Source organism: Condylura cristata, unplaced genomic scaffold, assembly GCF_000260355.1.
Source record: "Condylura cristata isolate star-nosed mole 26May11 unplaced genomic scaffold, ConCri1.0 scaffold00006, whole genome shotgun sequence".
Taxonomy (NCBI): domain Eukaryota; kingdom Metazoa; phylum Chordata; class Mammalia; order Eulipotyphla; family Talpidae; genus Condylura; species Condylura cristata.
The window spans coordinates 2,682,063-2,699,336 of NW_004567107.1; the positions used below are offsets into that span (position 1 = coordinate 2,682,063).

General features: G+C 53.8%; 1 protein-coding gene across 2 annotated transcripts in view; it reads right to left on the bottom strand.

Annotated features, from left to right (window-relative positions):
* Positions 1 to 16,235, bottom strand: part of NUP214 (nucleoporin 214kDa) — a 72,444-nt gene extending 56,209 nt beyond the window's left edge. For both annotated transcript variants that reach the window (XM_012721410.1, XM_012721411.1), the window contains exons 1-12: positions 16,162 to 16,235; positions 13,527 to 13,722; positions 12,510 to 12,661; positions 11,546 to 11,744; positions 10,661 to 10,731; positions 8,672 to 8,735; positions 8,162 to 8,265; positions 6,181 to 6,287; positions 5,682 to 5,748; positions 3,435 to 3,561; positions 2,564 to 2,725; positions 804 to 1,245 (exon numbers count right to left, since the gene is read on the bottom strand). In XM_012721410.1, the coding sequence (XP_012576864.1) occupies positions 804 to 1,245; positions 2,564 to 2,725; positions 3,435 to 3,561; positions 5,682 to 5,748; positions 6,181 to 6,287; positions 8,162 to 8,265; positions 8,672 to 8,735; positions 10,661 to 10,731; positions 11,546 to 11,744; positions 12,510 to 12,661; positions 13,527 to 13,722; positions 16,162 to 16,206 (1,736 nt within the window). In that variant the 5' untranslated portion in view covers positions 16,207 to 16,235. The remainder of the gene's footprint in view (positions 1 to 803; positions 1,246 to 2,563; positions 2,726 to 3,434; positions 3,562 to 5,681; positions 5,749 to 6,180; positions 6,288 to 8,161; positions 8,266 to 8,671; positions 8,736 to 10,660; positions 10,732 to 11,545; positions 11,745 to 12,509; positions 12,662 to 13,526; positions 13,723 to 16,161) is intronic.
* Between the last annotated feature and the right edge of the window lie 1,039 nt (positions 16,236 to 17,274).

A 17,274-nucleotide genomic window follows, 5' to 3' on the forward strand; every position in this document is an offset into this window, starting at 1 on the left:
AGAGCGGGACCCAACCACACTCGGCAAGCTCAGGACGCTCCTGTCAGAAATCCCCGAGAACTCGGTCTAGTCCCACAGGAGGGGGAAATGCCCCTGAAGAGCACAGCGCCCAACACCCAGTGCCAGTCAGAAACCACTGGCCAAGGACTGACGGCGTGGCCCCAAAACGGACGTCAGGCATGGAGGGCGGAGCGCCGGCCACTAACAGTGACCACAGGTGGCGGCAATAACCAGGACCACCTCTTCGGCCCAGGAGATGGCGCAGGGGAAGCAACAGGTGTGAGGGTCACCTCTCCCCGCAGCTCACGTTCCAGGGGCGGAAGTAAGAGTTAGGCACCAGTGGGCGGCGGGGCGGGCACGGAGGACTCGAGGCGTCATCCAGAGCCCTGGATGGTGCGTGAGGGCGCCACGCGTGGGCACCAGGGGATGACTGGGGCTGCAGGAAAAGGCTTGGAGAGCAAAGGGTGGGCACGGGCAACGGGGATTCCTCCCAGCACGTGCGTCTGACTGCCTCGCTGCGAGAGACAGGGCACGCCTAGCTCTGGAATCTGAAAAAACGAGGCAAATCTTCAAATTCATACTGCTAACCACTGGAAAATAAAACCCTAAGAAACCCTCCTGAATTCTATCTGCTGAGGAAATGCAAGTGTTTCCATACTGTTCGAATGTTACCACTTGCCAGTTTACTCTGGAAAACGGGAGGCAGAGGCAGTCCCAGTGGCCCCACTCACGACGGCCTGCCGTGAGGAAGGAGGGCCACCCCGCCACTCGCCAGGAGACGCCGCCTTCCTGGCGGGACTTACTTCGTGCTGAGGTTGACCTTGACCGCAGAGGCGGAGGCAGGGAAGGAGGGCTTCGTCCCCGCGTTCGGAGCAGGCGCGCTCGGCACTGGCGTGCTTTCCAGGGCGGGCCTGAAGCCTGCCGGCCCAAAGGAGACCATCGGCGACGGCACCACAGGGGAGGCCGCAGGGGTGGGGGCCAGCGAGGCTTGAGGAAAAGCGAAAGAGAAGGTGGCCGTGCCAGCGCCCAGGGCTGCTTTCGAGTTGTCAGAGCCGCCAGGATGCGGGGGGGCATCCCCGGTGGCGGGTGGTCTCAGGGATGAAGAGCCGAAGGAGAACACGGCAGAGGCGCCCCCGAGAGAAGGCGGGGACAAGGCGGAGGCGGGCGCAGCCGACGGCGCGGGCGGGACGGGGGCCTCCAGCTTCTGCGGGGCCTGCGAGGAGGGCGGGGTGGAGGGCGGACTTCCTGCAGTGAAAAGGGGGGAGGAGGGTCAGCACGGTCAGGAAAGCAGGCGTGAAAGGGTGTGTGGAAGAACGGACTCGAGCAGCGTTCTGCCGCTGGGAGGGAAGAATAAAAGGAGACAGCGCTGATGCCACGCTGCTTGGGAGCAGGCCACAGAAGACGCACGCAACTCTGAAGGAGAGAGAACTGGGGAGCATCAGACTGACGGGACTGCAGGGACGCGCACCGAAGAGAGAGCTGCCCTGCTGGCATCACAACAGAAGTCACTCGCTCAGCGGCAGCTCATTCACGGGCAGCAGAAAAACATTATTCCCACCTCACTAACAGCTGCCAAGTGAGTCCTGATCAACTGCAGGTCCACGCTCATGTGAAGCACGTGGCCACACACGGGCAAACCCAGCCAGCCAAGCCAGACACCAGCTCCTGCATAACGCCCCGCGCTCAGAACTGAGCAGCACCCCTCAGCATTTCAGCCGCCTATGAGCGCGTATCATCACAAGGGGCCAACGTACTTTTTCTTAGATTGGGCACAGGAGCCACTTTTTAATCCGAAGAGGAAAACAGCATTGTAATTTCACAGAAGGGACCTATTAGTGACATTCCAAAACGATAAAATCATGTCCCTCTAAAATGGTCCTTATTGGGCCCTCCCTGGTGGCGCAGCGGGTTGAAGCACAGTACACGAAGCTATCGGCAGCTGCCGCAGCACGAGTTCGATCCCCGACCAGGGAGTGACCCGCGGGTTACAGGGCGCAGCAGAGCTCTCCTGTCTCCCTCCTGCTCCCCTCAGCAACAGACTTGAGTCAATCCGCCTATTTTGCTCCCCACTCTATCTCTGGGGAATCCTCTCAGCCCCCGCACCTCTGGCCTGCACCCCAGTTCTTGCATGCATAAATAGATAAATCTTAGAAAGGGAACAGTCTACAGTCAGGCCTGACTCCCTGCCAGCCACACCATGTGCTCCTGTCTCCCATCACTGCCTGACCACGCGGCTGACCTGCGGGCATCTCAGTATTTCCCCCACGGGTGCCCGGCCACCCATTCTCCCAGCCACAGAATAGACACCAGAGCTGACAGTTATACACAGAATTTCGCCACACTGCTCACGGGTCAGCTATACAACCACTGACTTAACCAGCCCAAATCCGAACCAAGCCAGGGCAGTCAGCACCTTCAGGCTCCAGACCACGTAACAGTCACGGCTAGAGAAGAAGCGGGGAGCTGTGCATTCACAGAAAGGGGAGTCTCGGCCTCAGTAAGACAGGTGGGTCAGGACTCTGGCGTGTCCCAGAGAGCTGGGCTGTGGGGCGGGAGTGCATACCTGGTGACTTGGGCTGTCGCTCTCCTTCTAATGAGAGCCGCTCTGGCGTCCTGATGAGGGACCTAACCCCTGGGTTTTGATTGATCATGTAAAATGGGCACAGCACCCCATCTGTTGACAGCAACATGAGAACTGGTGCAGGAGGGAGCGTCTTCTCATCACCTGTTAAAAACATGAGAACAAAAGTGGGAAAAGAGTCCATCAACCAAGTGCTGGGCCCAGGAGGGAAAGGCTGCCTGCCCAGGGCAGACGCTGAACGGGCTCAGGTCTGCTGGCTTGATCCCTGCTGAATCAGAGCATTCTGCCAGTGAAGAGGACAAGAGAATGGGAGAAAACGAGGTGGAAAGACCCGTCCACCTGGCCAGGAGGCGCACAAGGCACAGGACGGGGCCCCAGGCAGACGTCTTCCCGAGTGGCCAGATGGTGGAGCGTGGGCCACGGCCCCCCGGGTCCCGATGCACCGAGTGGCAGCACACACTCGGCCCGACGTGGCCTACCCAGGCCATCCCCCGTGTGCTGCTATGCGGTCTCCGGTCAGGGGCCGATCCCTCGGGGGCCCTGGGGAGCACAGGGGCAGAGGAAGAAGCTATGCAGGCCGGTGCTCTGCGCTCCAGCTGCCCTCTGCCGAGATGCCTGCATCGTGCTAGCACGCACACACGCGCACACACGCACAGACACACGCACACAGGGGTCTGGCTTGGGCCGCATCACCGTTCAGTCACTCAGAGCAGATTAGTGTCATCACAACATTTAATCACCGTGCAAGTGAAAACGAGCCACCAGAAGTTAGCGGCACCAGCAGAGCAGACGGCCCTGGAATGCAGAAGTGGGCATAAGGGTCAGCTGGGCCTTGAGACCATGCCCTACTTACTGATGGCGACCTCCACCTGGTTCGTGTAATCGATGGCCACACCCACTGGCAAGGAGTCATCACTCCTGTCTGTCACTGGCAGCTCAGCCCGGCTAGAGTCCTCTAGTAGCCAAGACTCCCAGTTCACCTGGAAAGAAGAACACGCACGAGGTTGGAGGGCTGATGGGTGGCTCCTACTGTGTTCAAACAGGAGAGAACACACAGCCCCCGCTCCTGGTGTCGAGCTGTGCACTGGCGGAGACATCTGGGATGAGGAACTATGAGCCGCTGGTAACCCAGCACTCGAGGGGCTAAGTGTCTCGCAACTGACCCGGGGCTCCTGGCGTACCAAGCCCCTGCTCGCACACACTGAGCGCCCTCCACTGAGGGCGTCCCCACAGCCAGGCAGCTCCCAAACACAGCAGAGTCCAGCCCACAGCTGCCCCTGCGCTCAGGGCTGGTGGCAGGCCTCTGCAGTCTCTCCCGCGGTCCTGACAGGGCGGCCTGCGAGTCGGCCAGGGTCTTGTGCTCACTCAGCCGAAGAGATGGGGGGACTGGAGTCTCATCCCCCATTCCTGGTGTCAGTTCCCAACACACTGGTCACCTGGCCTGTCCCTGGGTTCCCTGAGAAAACCATTAAGTCTAAGACTAAAACCCCTTTGCTAAGTCTGTTTGAATGGACTCAATTCCTGCCAACAAATGATTCCTGATTTTTAAAAATCATTAACATTTTGTGTCACTTTCAGTGTTGGCAAAACCGGGAGGATGAGTTAAGGGGAGCAGAGCTCAGGAAACGACAGGTCAGCGAGCTGCCGCTAAGGGGGGTGGCCGCACCCTGCCGCCCGGCTATGGGGCCACAGTCCATTCTTTTGTTTTAGATTTATTTATGCATATAAGAACAGTAGGCCAGAGGGTCATGGGGTGAGAGGACTCACCAGAGCGGGGAGACTGACCAGAACAGGCAGACTGACTGAGACCCACTGCTGAGGGAGCAGCGGGAGACAGGAGAGGTCCGCCGCGCCCTGGGGGTCACTCTCTTGTGCTGCAGTGGCTGTGGACAGCTACAGTGCTGGGCTTAACCCCTTGTGCCACCAGACAGACCCCTTGATTATTTTCATATCTAGACCCTTCTCTACTATCTGATCTTAGTCTCATTCATAAATTATTTTGATAAAAAAGCAAAAATATTCCCCATGCGTGTAAATACAGAAGCATTTATGCTGTTACGACACTGCTACTGCGATGCATCTGGGAGCCCCAACAGACGGCTGAGCTCTGGCCTGTGACCTCACGGTGGCCGCCCCAGCCACTCAGAGCCACGCCCTCCGTGGGCTTCCCAGCCACCCAGGATGGATGGGCGAAGAGGAAGAAGCATCTATGTGTGGAGCAAACAAAACACTTTTAAACTCAGGCACACGTCACGAGGAACAGCTCCTTCTCCGAGCAGACCCCTGCAGTCGCTCTGCACGGCCTCGTCTGAGGTGGCCCAGACAGCCTCAGCTGTCACAAGGGGGCAAGTGCAGGGAGGAAGTGGCACCTGTTTACAGGTACTTAGCGCTTTCAGGTGATTATTCAAAGTCAAACAAAAAGTACTTGTGACAAGTCACAACTTGGTTTGCTATGCGTGTTTCTCTTCCATAATGCAGGGTGGGCTACAGTGAGAAGACAGGTAGGTCACGTGACAGGAAGAAACTAAAGATGTCTGTAAAATAGAACAAGTCAGAAAAGACCTCCACATTCAAGTACACTCAAGTTGGAGGCCGAGACTGGCCACGACCCTCCAGGAGCAGGGGGCTTCTGGTCAACCATGTAACCCAACTCTGTCCCAGGCAAGACTGAAACCTTTGGCCCAAAGCCCTCTGCCATTAGAGTTCTGCTGTCACCCAGAAATGCATTCAGAGGTTCATGGCTGCAGCTACAACCACACTTTATGCCTTCCTGAAATCTTTCTCAGAAAGTATCACACAGTAGCAGTAAAAGAGAGAAGCTGGCCCTCCCTGGTGGCGCAGCAGATTAAAGCACAGCACTAAGAAGCTAAAGCCACTGCAGCATGAGTTCGATCCCTGCCCTGGAGGTGACCACATGGCGCCGCAGACCTCTCCTGGCCCGCCCGCTGCTCCCCTCAGCAGTGCACTTCCCAGTCGGCCTGTTCTGCACCCTGCTCTGTGTCGGGTGAAGCCTCTCACCGCCCCGCACCTCTGGTCTACATGTACCCTAGCTCTGTATGCATAAATAAATAATCCTTAAAAAAAAAAGAGGGAGTCTTACCTGGTCACTCTGGCGAGCAAGGATGCCAACTTCTGTTGAAGCTGCAGATGCGGCCAGCACCAAGTCCCTTCAAAAAATAAAACCAGAAGACCATGAGATGCAAAGGATGACGGTTCTGACTTGACTCTGCCACAACACTATGTCTCTGAGGCCTGCCTCAGGAGGTCAAGGAGGGAGGTACGGTTTTCTACGTCCCTGGCGGTGGGAGATTTTAGATGTCGAGTATGCGACCTGCATACTCAGAGCAAGAGGACGTGTGCAAACTCAAGCCAGAATTCCCAGTCAGCACACCGCCGGAAAGAGTAGCCAAGACAGGAGAAGCTCTGCCTCGGGGTGGAGGGGGCCTTGTACCGTGGGCCTTACAGGCCGGTGTTTTCATTAAGTCACCTGTGAGGCTATTAAGAAACAGAAGCTGAACGACGACAGCGTATTCGGCCCGAGTTAGCAGGAAGCGGGCAGAGCGCACTGTGGCGCGCCAGCAGGGCCGAGGCCGGCTCACCATTCCTCGACGTGACTGAGGTAGTAGTGCTGCTGCCGCTCGGCGCAGCTGCTGTAACACGGCTCCATGAAGTTCACAAACATCTCCCGGTGCTTCTCTTCTTTTTTCTACAATGAACGAATGAGGGAAAAGTCTTGTACAATTTTAGCCTTTAAATCTACACAGTCAAGGTTCCTAAAAGACAAAAGCAATTAAATTGTACAAAAAACTCACTGAAAATCTGTGCGCCAAGGCAGACAGCCCAGGAGGCAGCGCTGAGAGGGGCAGGGCGCGGGCGCATCTGCTGGCCACTTGCTGGCGGGGGCCCAGCATGGATGGCCACTAAGCTTTCTGACAGTCTGCTCAACGTACAGCTGTTAGAACTCACACCTACCACACTCACGGCGAAGCTTTACGCGTGACACCAAACGACACCCGGAAGCTTCTAGCCCAGCACAGCGAACACACGCAGCCGAGGAGTGCTCACTTCATCCCCGGCAGTGAAAAAGCTGTCTTGAAACAAGGAAGCTCAAGGGATGCCAAGAACCTTAACAAGGCACGTCGTCGCACATCCGCTTGGCCACGTCAGAGCCACGCAGTGACACGAGCTGGCACCTGGTGCTGCACCACACGTGCAAACCACGTTTCTCAGCGGCACTGGCAGTGTGTTCAAGGCGCCCCCAAGCATGCACCTCCTGACCTACAGTGCCACTTCCCGCCAAAAACCAGAACCACGCCAAGTGCACAGAGAATGTGCCGCAGCATTCCGTAAAAAGGGAAAACAGCAACGTGGTAACAGCAGAGGCGAGCTGAAGAAATGACGGCCTGTGCAAAGCCAGAGGCAGATTTCCCAACATGGACAAGACGCTCAGCTTGCTACTAAGTGGAGCAAAATGGCCAGCAGCGCAAATCCTGTGCTGCATATTCAGACTGTGATGCATTATGAAAATATGGAAATGCAAAACTTATGTGCCGAAACATATTTCAGAATAGCAGAAGTGAATCTAAGTAATTGTTGTCTACAATAGGTTTATTTTGCTTATTTTGCCTAAAGAACTGGGTTACAGGCCAGAGGTGTGGGGGGGTGACAGAGTGGGGAGCAGAGCAGGGGGGTTCACTGAAACCCACTGCTGAGGGAGCAGCGTGAAAACAGGAGAGTCTGCGGCACCCTGGCCAGGGGCCAACTCAAGCCACCTGGTGACCGCACTGAGACACAGCCCAGAGGTCACCAGGGAGGCTCCTACAAGCCATTTTAAAAAAATCATTTAAATCACTATTTTGAGGGAGTCTTTGGCTAACCGGTATTTTCACATGTTCTTCTGGGCTTTCAAAGCGCGTACTGATTTGCAGGCCTAAGTTCTGACTCTTGTTTTCACCACCACTGGCATGTACCGGACCTATGGCCCGTGACCACTGCCCCCTCAGAAGGGCTCCCTCCCTCTCTTCGGCCCCAGTGGCTCCTGCCAGTCCTCTTGGCTACCTCATCCACTGACCAGCACTCCGCTCTCCCTCTATCCCTCTCTGTGCTCCCATCTCCCTCAGCATGCCTGTTCTCACTTCAGCGCATCCAAGAGATGCACATTCACTGTGTCGCTGAAACCAGGGCGGCTGCTGCGAACACCGCTCTACTTTCCGTTTTAAAACAGTGCCCAGCATTTTGCAGGCCTCACACCCAATGAATAACTACCAGAAAAAGCCAACATACTTTGTAGCTATTGGAAAGTTCGGTCTCTCAATCTTCAGCAGCAGCTTACACAAAAGCGCGTCTTCCACTGCTCCTAGACAGTGAAGACGGCAGTGGCGCGGCCTGGGCCGTCATGCGGGGCTGGTCTCGCCTGGCCGCAGCTGCACAGCTACAGGAAGGAAACTGAGGTCTCGAGCTGGGTCATAGTAACTGCGCGTTACGCACACAAGTCGACTTCGGCACAGGCAAGCAGCAGGCAGCACGCTCAGAGCGAGCAGGCCCAGCGACCTGCGCAACAGCGCCCCTCCCTGCACGTACCGGGAGCAGGGCCATGACCACGTCCGGCGACGTCTCCAAGGTGCCATCTGCAGCGGCGTACACGATGGTGAAGACGTACGTGCCGACCCACAGCACATCCAGAACTGGAAAACACAGGCTGGGTAAAGCTTGTGCTGTCGGGAACAGCCCCTGTGGGTCGCGCTCCACAGCACAGGCTGTGCTCGGGCTGGCTGCAGCTTAACAGAGGCCAGATCTCACTGACTGAGCAAGACAGACTCGGGAAGCCCATGTCACACCCCCGCAGAGTGCAGCTCCCGATGAAGCGGCTGAGCTGCAGTGATACAGAATTCTGAACAAAACTCAGGACCCATTTGCTGTGCTCCAGAGGAGACAGGTGCCCGCCAGTGGGTCACGCCACTGCTGCTGGGCTGAGTGAGACGGTAGGAGTGTCACAGGAGGCACCAGCGCATCCTGCGCAGCCAGGAGCACCTCCTGTGGCCTGAGAGGTGGCTGCAGAGTGCCCCTCTTAGGGGATCAGCCCGGCATTACCTCTGACGGGGTGATCGGCCTCATAAAACGGTGGGCAGGGAATGACTTTTTTTTCCTGCAGAGTCTGAAAGAGATTTGGAAAGTCAGCATCAGGTGAAACAATTCCCAAATGAACAAAACTCCGTCAGATCCGTTATGTTCCCCCTGAAAGCCAGCCACGTCTGCTCTTCTGAATGAGGGGCGGGCGCATGGAGAAGAGCGGCCAGCGACTCAGAGGACTGAACCTACGCAAGGGTGCCCCCACAGCATCCAGCAGGGAGGAGGGTGCCCAGCACGACAGCCGCAGCAGCGGCGCCACTGTGCGGCCAGCACGGCACCACCCACACCCAGGCCAGCGGCCGCCATTCAGGGGAACAGGACGCGGGAGACTACTGTGCTCGTTTTCCGTACAGGCCAGCGGCAAGCCAGTGGAACGCCACCAACTGCATGGCTTTCTGATGGCTACTGCCGTGAAAGGAAATAAATCAACTCTTCATGTAACAGCCTTTTTGCGACAGCAAGAAGTGAAACCTTGACCACACAGCACCACTCTGCACCCCGAGAACAGCCTCACAGAGGGACATATGACATGGGCCCCACCCCCCAGCACTGACTCTGGTCGCCCCCACACTCCACGCAGGACACTCGGGTTGCCAATTAAGGGGAGTACTTGAGTCATGTCTCGGGAAGCCGGGGAGAAGGTGACGGGACACGCAACACCGGGAGGGCTGGTCTCAGGTGCCTGCAGCTGCAGAAACTGCCCTGAGACGACGCCGAGGGGACAAGCTGCTTCCAGGGAGTTGATGCTGCAGAGCTCTATTCCAGGCCTCATCCCGGAAGCTCAGTCTGCATGGAATGGGTTGGGATTTAAAGTTGGTGTGCCAATTTCATCACTTCATATTTGAAGAAATGCATCCATACACAGGCTACAGATTCTACTAGTAGAGAAAGTAGAACCCTTCTGTCAGGTAGATTTGGTAGTTATTTGGGGTCTGAGAACACACAAAAGCTTTCCATATTAGCCAGTGGTCCTCACGCTCCCAGCCCCAGAAATGCAGCTACAAATCACACCCAGCAGGAACACGGCACCATGACAAAGTGGGGAAACATGGACTGGCATCCGTGTCCACAAGTCTGGGAAGCCGCCACTGAACAGAACACGGTGGAAGGCTGTGGGAGGAGAGCTGTGGGGCTGAGGGAACGTTCCACGCTGACAACAACGAATGCTGGCGAGAGTGTGGAGAAAAGGGGCTCTCCTGTGCTGCTGGGGTACACTGGCTAACCAACGTGGAGAGGTGCGGGGGCCTCAGACCGCCACCAATGGAGCTGCCACAGGCCAGCAACCCACTCCTCCGGATCCACCCAAAGGGCACGGAGACATTCACTGGAAAGGAGACATGGCCCCCATGGTTACGGCAGCACGATTTACGGTAGGGAAGGCCTGGAAACGACCCAAACGCCCAAAAGCAGACGGCCGGCTCGAGACGATGTGGCCACATGCACCATGGAGTATCATTCAGCAACCCAATAAACTCATGCCACTCGCTGCAGCATGGATGGAGCTGGAAGGGATCACGCCTGGTGAACTAAGCCAAAGGGAAAAGAGAAGTAGAGAATGGTTTCACTTGTAGGAGAAACATAGGTAAGAGGTCAGGGAAAAACCTATCAATAATAAAAAATAACAAGAAAACCATCAGGGAGCCATAATCAGAGACATCCTGCTGGGTGGGGAGGTAAAGGGTCAGAAGAGAGATGAGCGTAAGGGACGATGGCGACGGCTCTCAAGTGAATTGTGGTAGGAACTTGACGGGGAATACAAAATGATGTAAAAGACATAAATAAAAAAGCTAAATTAAACATAAAGAAAAAGTCTGCTCTTTCTAGTGATACTAGTGAATTTGTGCAAAAAGCAGATACGACATTTCCACAGAAAAAACAACGACTGTCAAACCACCCTCAACAGCTCGCGATGGCAGTAAGAGAAGTTCTGCAGTCCGAGGCGAGACTTACGGGCAGGTACTGCACCACAGTTCCATTCTGCTTTCCCACGGCCAGCTGCTTTCCTTTGGGGCTCCAGCACACTGCGCAGACAAGAAATGCTACCCATCAAGAACGGAGCAAGCCAAGAGGCCTGCACCAAGACAGCCACACAAGCCCCACTTCTGGTTCCTGTCACGGGCAACGTATGATCATACGTTGCCTTTTCGAGGGCACAGTGCCCAAAATTCTGGTAAAAACAGAAAACTGGCCCTCCCTGTTGGCGCAGCGGGTTAAAGCACAGCACTGAGAATCTAAAGCCGCTTCCGCATGAGTTGATCCCCGCCTGCCCCAGAGGCGACCACATGGCGTGGCAGACCTCTCCTGACCCGCCCGCTGCTCCCCTCAGCAGTGGACTTCGTCGATCTGCCTGTTCTGCTCCCCGCTCTGTCTCTGGTGAATCCTCTCACCCTCCGCATCTCTGGCCTGTACCCCAGCTCTGTATGAATAAATAAATCTTTAAAAAAAAAAACACACACAGTAAACTGTCGTCTGATGTAGACAGGAAAAGATGAGGTTTTCAACTATCAAGAAATCACTCTCCTGCTACTCATTTCGAGTGCTTTCCCCTCGGGCACAGTGACTTGCAGAGGAATGCCCTTTTCGATCTAGAAAGCACTGTGCTCAGAACCAGCTCTAAACCAGCTGGACCAAAGTGTTTGTTTCTCCAGAAAACGTAAGCATAAGAGTCATGTGTATGCTCTGGCTTCCAGGCCACAAACTGTAGCAATAAAGAATGCTTTCTCCACTTCTACCAAACAACAAATACAACAAAAATCCTGCTCGCTTTTATTCCCCAAATTAATTTTAAGAGATTCCATTGCTGTACGTCACTGAGTGAAGGCCTTTGTTACCCACCAGATGTCACCGCTACCGTGGAAGGAAGCGTTGCACACACTTTCACTGTTTCTGTGACTTGCAGGACAGCGATGCTGCCATCGGCCAGACAGACTGCCACCATGGAGGGCACAGTGGGGTTCCACTTCATATCAGTCACCATGCCTCCCGCATCTTTCAAAAGCTTATGATAGGCAAATGGGCGTTTCTGCGGCTTAGCCTTCCAAAACAAATGCCCAGAGGCGAAAACCAGTTAGTAAATGAATAACAGGGAGACATTTAACAGTCTAAAAAAATTATTGAATATGCAGGTTTTCTCAAGTCGCAATTCACCTTCCTCCATAACCATGAGAAAAAAATTAGCTCTGCCAACAAACTACATGTTAGAGACAATCCAGCAACACCGTGAGGTGAGATCAGTCACTCCAGCATCCGCGGGGTGCCAGGAGAGGAGAGGAATGCAGGGGTGTGAAGCCATCGATGAGAAGCAGATGCTATGCTGGAATCCCAGCCCTGCTTAACAGAGCTGAGCCCCCAGACAGCGACTTACACTCTGGGCCCACCTCTGTCTACAGGAACGGCAAAACCTACCACGAGGCCCCAGCTGGTGTAAGCAAGGGCAGATGGGGAAAGCCCAGCGCAGGGCTGGCGCCCAGTCAGTACCAGTGCTCAAAGCTGTGGGCTCTGGTGGCCACTAAAATGCTTGGAACGGATGAGACCGCACTAGGAGGTCAGAGCCCGGGCCAGAGGAGCTGACACTATTACCTTCATGGCCTGGGCACGTCACCCAGGGCTCTCTGGACTCTGACTCTATGCGAATAAGAGTAACACCTTAGGTGGCATGATGAAGTAAATAAGTCCCTGCTACTTCAAAGGTCTAGAAAAAGATTTCTAAAGTCAATCAAGAACTTTGAGGTTGTGATCAAAACCAGGAAAGGCAATCTCCTTCCAGTCCCACATCGACACTCAAGTGCCAGTAGCTTACCTCATTCGAAAACGTGCGGACGTCAAAGAAGGCGATAATGGCGCCATATTCGCTGGACATCATGCATGCGGACAGTGTCAGGTTATCGCAGCTCAGGGCCAGGTGGTGTATGGGGAACTTCATAGGAACTAGCAAGCTTTGCACTTTATCAACTACGAAAATTAAAAAAGATAAAGCAGAAGACAGACTATTCTGAGTATGAGCCACAACCCCTTTATCCAAAACACAAAACCATTTGGTATCTAAATAAACATCCCTGGTGGCCTAGGGCTTGAGTCTCAGAGTTATCACTCCCAGCCAGGGAGTGACCCACGGGGCACAGCAGAACCCTTCTTGTCTCGCCGGCTGCACCCCTCAGCAGGGTATTTCATTTAGTCCACCTGTCTGCTCCCCACTCTGCCTCTGGTCAATCCTCTCACCTCCGCACCTCTGGCCTGCACCCCAGCTCTTGTGTGCATAAATAAATAAAGACATACACACACACACACACCCTGCAGCTAGTCAAGCACAGAAGTCTATAACGATGCACTAAGTATTCCAGAGACTCTTCCCCCTATGACCTGGGGAAACTGACTGCGGCTCTTGGTGAAAACAGTGGGCTGTTTTTTTGTTTTGCCAGAATGCTCCAGAGAGTACACATTTCCACTCATTTGGATAATCCCGTTGGCACCAACTAAAAAGTGTGCATCAAACCCCTTCTACAGAGCCAGAGCCTAAGCCAACTGGGCAAAACAAAAGCATGGACAGTGGTAAATTCTGCTTCCCTCGGAGTTCGGAGGAACAACTCATCCCATGAATAACACAAAGGATCAAAGAAAATACCTAGAAAGTCATCCAGCGTTCTTCCTGGAAGGTCCTACGCGCTCACCCTTTGGACTAACAACAGCTTTAATATCAGAACTATTTCTTAGGAAAAAACACTGCACTAGCATTCCATTCCACTCCTCGCCCTTCTATGCAACCTAGGTCTTCCAACCCTATCCTCTACAAAACATTAAAAAAAAAGAGGCACCTTACCTATCTTATTGGGGTCGTCTCCAGGTTTATTTTGAATAAGGAGGTTTTTAGTAGGGAAAACTTGCAAGCCACTGGTTCCACCAGCAAAGACCAGCCCATACTTGTTAGACACGGCAAGCAGACTGGCGCGCTCTTTGGGCAATTCTTCAGGAGAGTCAAAGAGTCTCACTTTCTTCAGTGCTCTAAACTGAAAATCCTGTTGTGAGGGAGCAAAGCAAGGCCAATTCAAGGAAAACAGCAAATCATATCATGTCCACCATATTCCAACAGAATCACAGTCCACGAACATATATGCCAACAGGCAGGAGGCCAACTTGTCTGAGGTTCCCGCGTGTCACGTGGCACCTGGCACAACTCTTACCGCTTGCTGAGTAAATGAAAACTACTTCACAAAGCTCTGCTCACTAATCAAGCTCACAATAATCTTTTCCTTTTCTGAAATTTTAGCTTCCTCATAATGAATTTATTTCTCATAATCTTGCCCTATTTTTCATTATCTCATGACCTAGAGAAGAGCTCAACGAAGCGTTGTTCCACACTGTTCAATGTCACTCAACGGTACTGTATGCTCAGACGTTCAGTACAGCATTCAACAAATAAACAAATATTGAAACAAACACAGAAAAGCATTGAATGCCCAAACTGGCTGACTTGCAATAAATGCTAAATAAGATTTCATGACAGCAAAGGGCAGGAACTGTCAATATCCTGGCGCTCAAATCTCTAAATAGAACGCAATGCTACGAAGGTGTCAAAAAGCACAAATCCGGGCCTCCCTGGTAGCACAAGGAGTTAAGTCTCAACACTATGAAGCTATCAGCAGTCACTGCAGCAAGAGTCTGATGATCCCCAGCCAGGGAGTGACTCACAGGGCGCAGTAGACCTCTGTGGTCTCCCCGCTGCTCCCCTCAGCAATGTTTGAGTGGAGCCACCTGTTCTGTTCCCCACTCTGTCTGGTGAATGCTCTCACCCCAGCACTTCTGGCCTACACCCCAGCTCTTGTGTGCATAAACAAGTCTTAAAAAAAAAAAAAAAAAAAGCACAAATCCCAAACCCTTGACAGCCTTCAAGGCCAAGCAGGCTTTCATCTGTCCTGTCCCTCCTGCAGCCTCCTTCCAGAGATTCACTTCCCTCTGACATAGGCCAGAACAGCTCCCACCTCAGGGCAGACTTCACTTCTTTCCATTTCTAGGTTTTTAACACCTCCAGGCGTTAAACTTCTCTGGCTGGGCGCTTTCCCTGATCTCATATGAATGTCTGAGTAACTTAGCCTTAAAACAATGTATCTATAGGCTTTCAAAGACCATTTTCCTAGTAGTGTACCACCTTTTGGTGAAGTTTTACAAGTTTGCCAAGCACAATATTAACTTGTAGGATCGTTTACTTTCTTCCTTCAATTCTAAATAAATCTTTAAAGTAAAGGGCTTGGTGAAAGGAATGTGAATTTGCTTTTGCTTAAGTTGCAAAGTGCAAACCTCAGAGAGTCTTTCTCAGCCTTCCTTTTTTATACCAGGTTCTAATGGTGTTTCATACTGGACCCTAACACACCCACACACTCATTTCCTTTGAGTCAATGTTGAAGACATAGTGTCTGAAAGATAATAGAAATACTAGTCTTCCAACTAAGTCACCAGAAATTCACAGCTTTCCAGGTGAGAGTTTACTATGGCTCCATACAAAGACAGAAATGCATTTCCATGGTTTTTCTGTAATCCTCTTTTAGGTAATTCCCCATACACTACCGAAGTCTGATCACAGGGTGTAGTGTCAGTCACGGGTTGGAAGAGGCATAAGAGAGCTTCCTTCCTGTCGCAGTCAGTCATTCAAAGGGGGCACTATCGTGTTCAGAGTCTGTGACTCCAAGATCTTTTTTTGTCGTGCTCCATCATATCTAAGGAATATGACCCACGTGGGCAGCTACGCCCTGCAATCGTTTCCAAGCAGAAACAAAGAATCCCTACTCGACCAAATGCGGGTCAGTAGCCTGCTGTTCAAATGCCCACAATCTTCCTGCAACGTCCTCCTTTTCACGTGTCGGTTTAATAACCGGCTGGATCGCTGCGCCTCCATCCAGTCAGAACAACCATCATTTGGACCACCTGCCTCATGATTCCCCTTCGGGGTGGATTTCCCTGTCTTCCCGTTTCAGTTGACTAAAGGCTGAGTAAGGACAGGTGAACCCTAACTCCTCGTTTGGCAAACCTGAAAAGAAACGTGAAAACGGTGGGCTTAAGTGGGAAACCCTGCTTAGACGTGGCTCCGGGAAGTTCCCTCCGAGCCCCCACTTGCTCCGCCATGTGCACGACTATTTCACAGGGCTGCTGTGCTGGTGACCGCCGATTAAAGGCTCATTAACCTACTACTGATAGTTAACTGCCACTTCTCCGACCACCCCAGGAAGCGGTCAGGGTGGCTCCGGCGGCGCGCGGAGACCGACTGCGCGGGGAAAGCGCTCTCGCAGGCGCGATCTCACCGCGGGGCGCAGCGGCCAGTCGGGTCGCGCAGGTGAGATCCCCGAAGGCGGCAAACTGTTCAGCGGGAGGCGGGGCAGCCGGCACCCGCGCCTCGCCGTCCCGCGGGCTCCAAGGCAACGCCGGGACTAAGGAAGGGAGGGAGGCCCCGACCAGTCTCTGACCTTCATCTCCCGCTCAGGGATCATGGCATCCATTTCGTCTCCCATCGCGTCGCCCTCCGTTGGTCGAAGCAGGGGCCGCCGCCGCCGCCGCCCGTGGCCTTGCCCACACAGCCCAGGCCGCTCTAAAGCCAACTTCCTTCTCTCCGCACAAACTGCGCGCCGTAACCCCCGCATTTCCGGCGCGCCTTGTGACGTCACACGCCTCTTTCCTCCCTATGCTCCGGTGGGGGGCTCAGGGACCGCGTTTGTAGCGCGCAATCTCGACCACCGCCTTTCATTGGTCCGTTCGGTCTGAACGGGGCGTGGTCCCAAGGCCCGCGCCTGCGCCCCGGCGCCCCCCGGAGCCACGCCCACGTCCGCAGATAGAGCGGACGGGTTTCGTGATGGTCTCGTTCTTGCGGTGGCGTTCGCCCCAGCGTTGCAGGCTCTTTGTTCCCTGCAGGCTTCAAGGGCAGCCTAGACAGTGGGTGGTTACTAATAGCTCCCTATTCAGAGATGTTAAGAATTTAACATAATCCCGGGGCAGCCCTTGAGCTTTGGAGGGGCGTGTGCAGGAAACGCGGCTTAGAAAGTGAGAGGGGGCGCCCTCGCCGCGGGAGACCCCATTCCGCCTAAGCCGAGGGCTGAAAGGGAGTCTGTGGGCACCAGAGATCAACTGTTGACCACGTTCAAGATAATCGTTTCTGGAATGTAGCCTGGAAGCTGCGCAAAAACACATTAAATGTTATTTACTCTTGGTGACATCCTGCTTGCCTCGGGGCTACTATTGCCATTTATTTGAGTTCATGGAAGCCCTGAGACCCTAAGAAAATCCCCTACCCTCCAAAAAGTGGAGTGAGAATTCCTCTTGTCTGGCTTTGCTGGTGGACAGTGACACAATCCTACCCAGAAATTTTTCCACTGGACTTATGCAACAGGTGCTGAGATTCTTGATTTGGCATCTGAGCCAGGTGAGGGATGGAGAAGGGAGGTGGCTTATACTGCGACTAACTGGTTTTCAGCAAATTGCTTATCTGCTCCAAACTTGCTTCTAGTTGAAAAAACAAACATGACATCACCGAACCTGTCTGGTGTTAGGAGTCCACAGAGCAGGGTCTGGCACACAGGATGCAT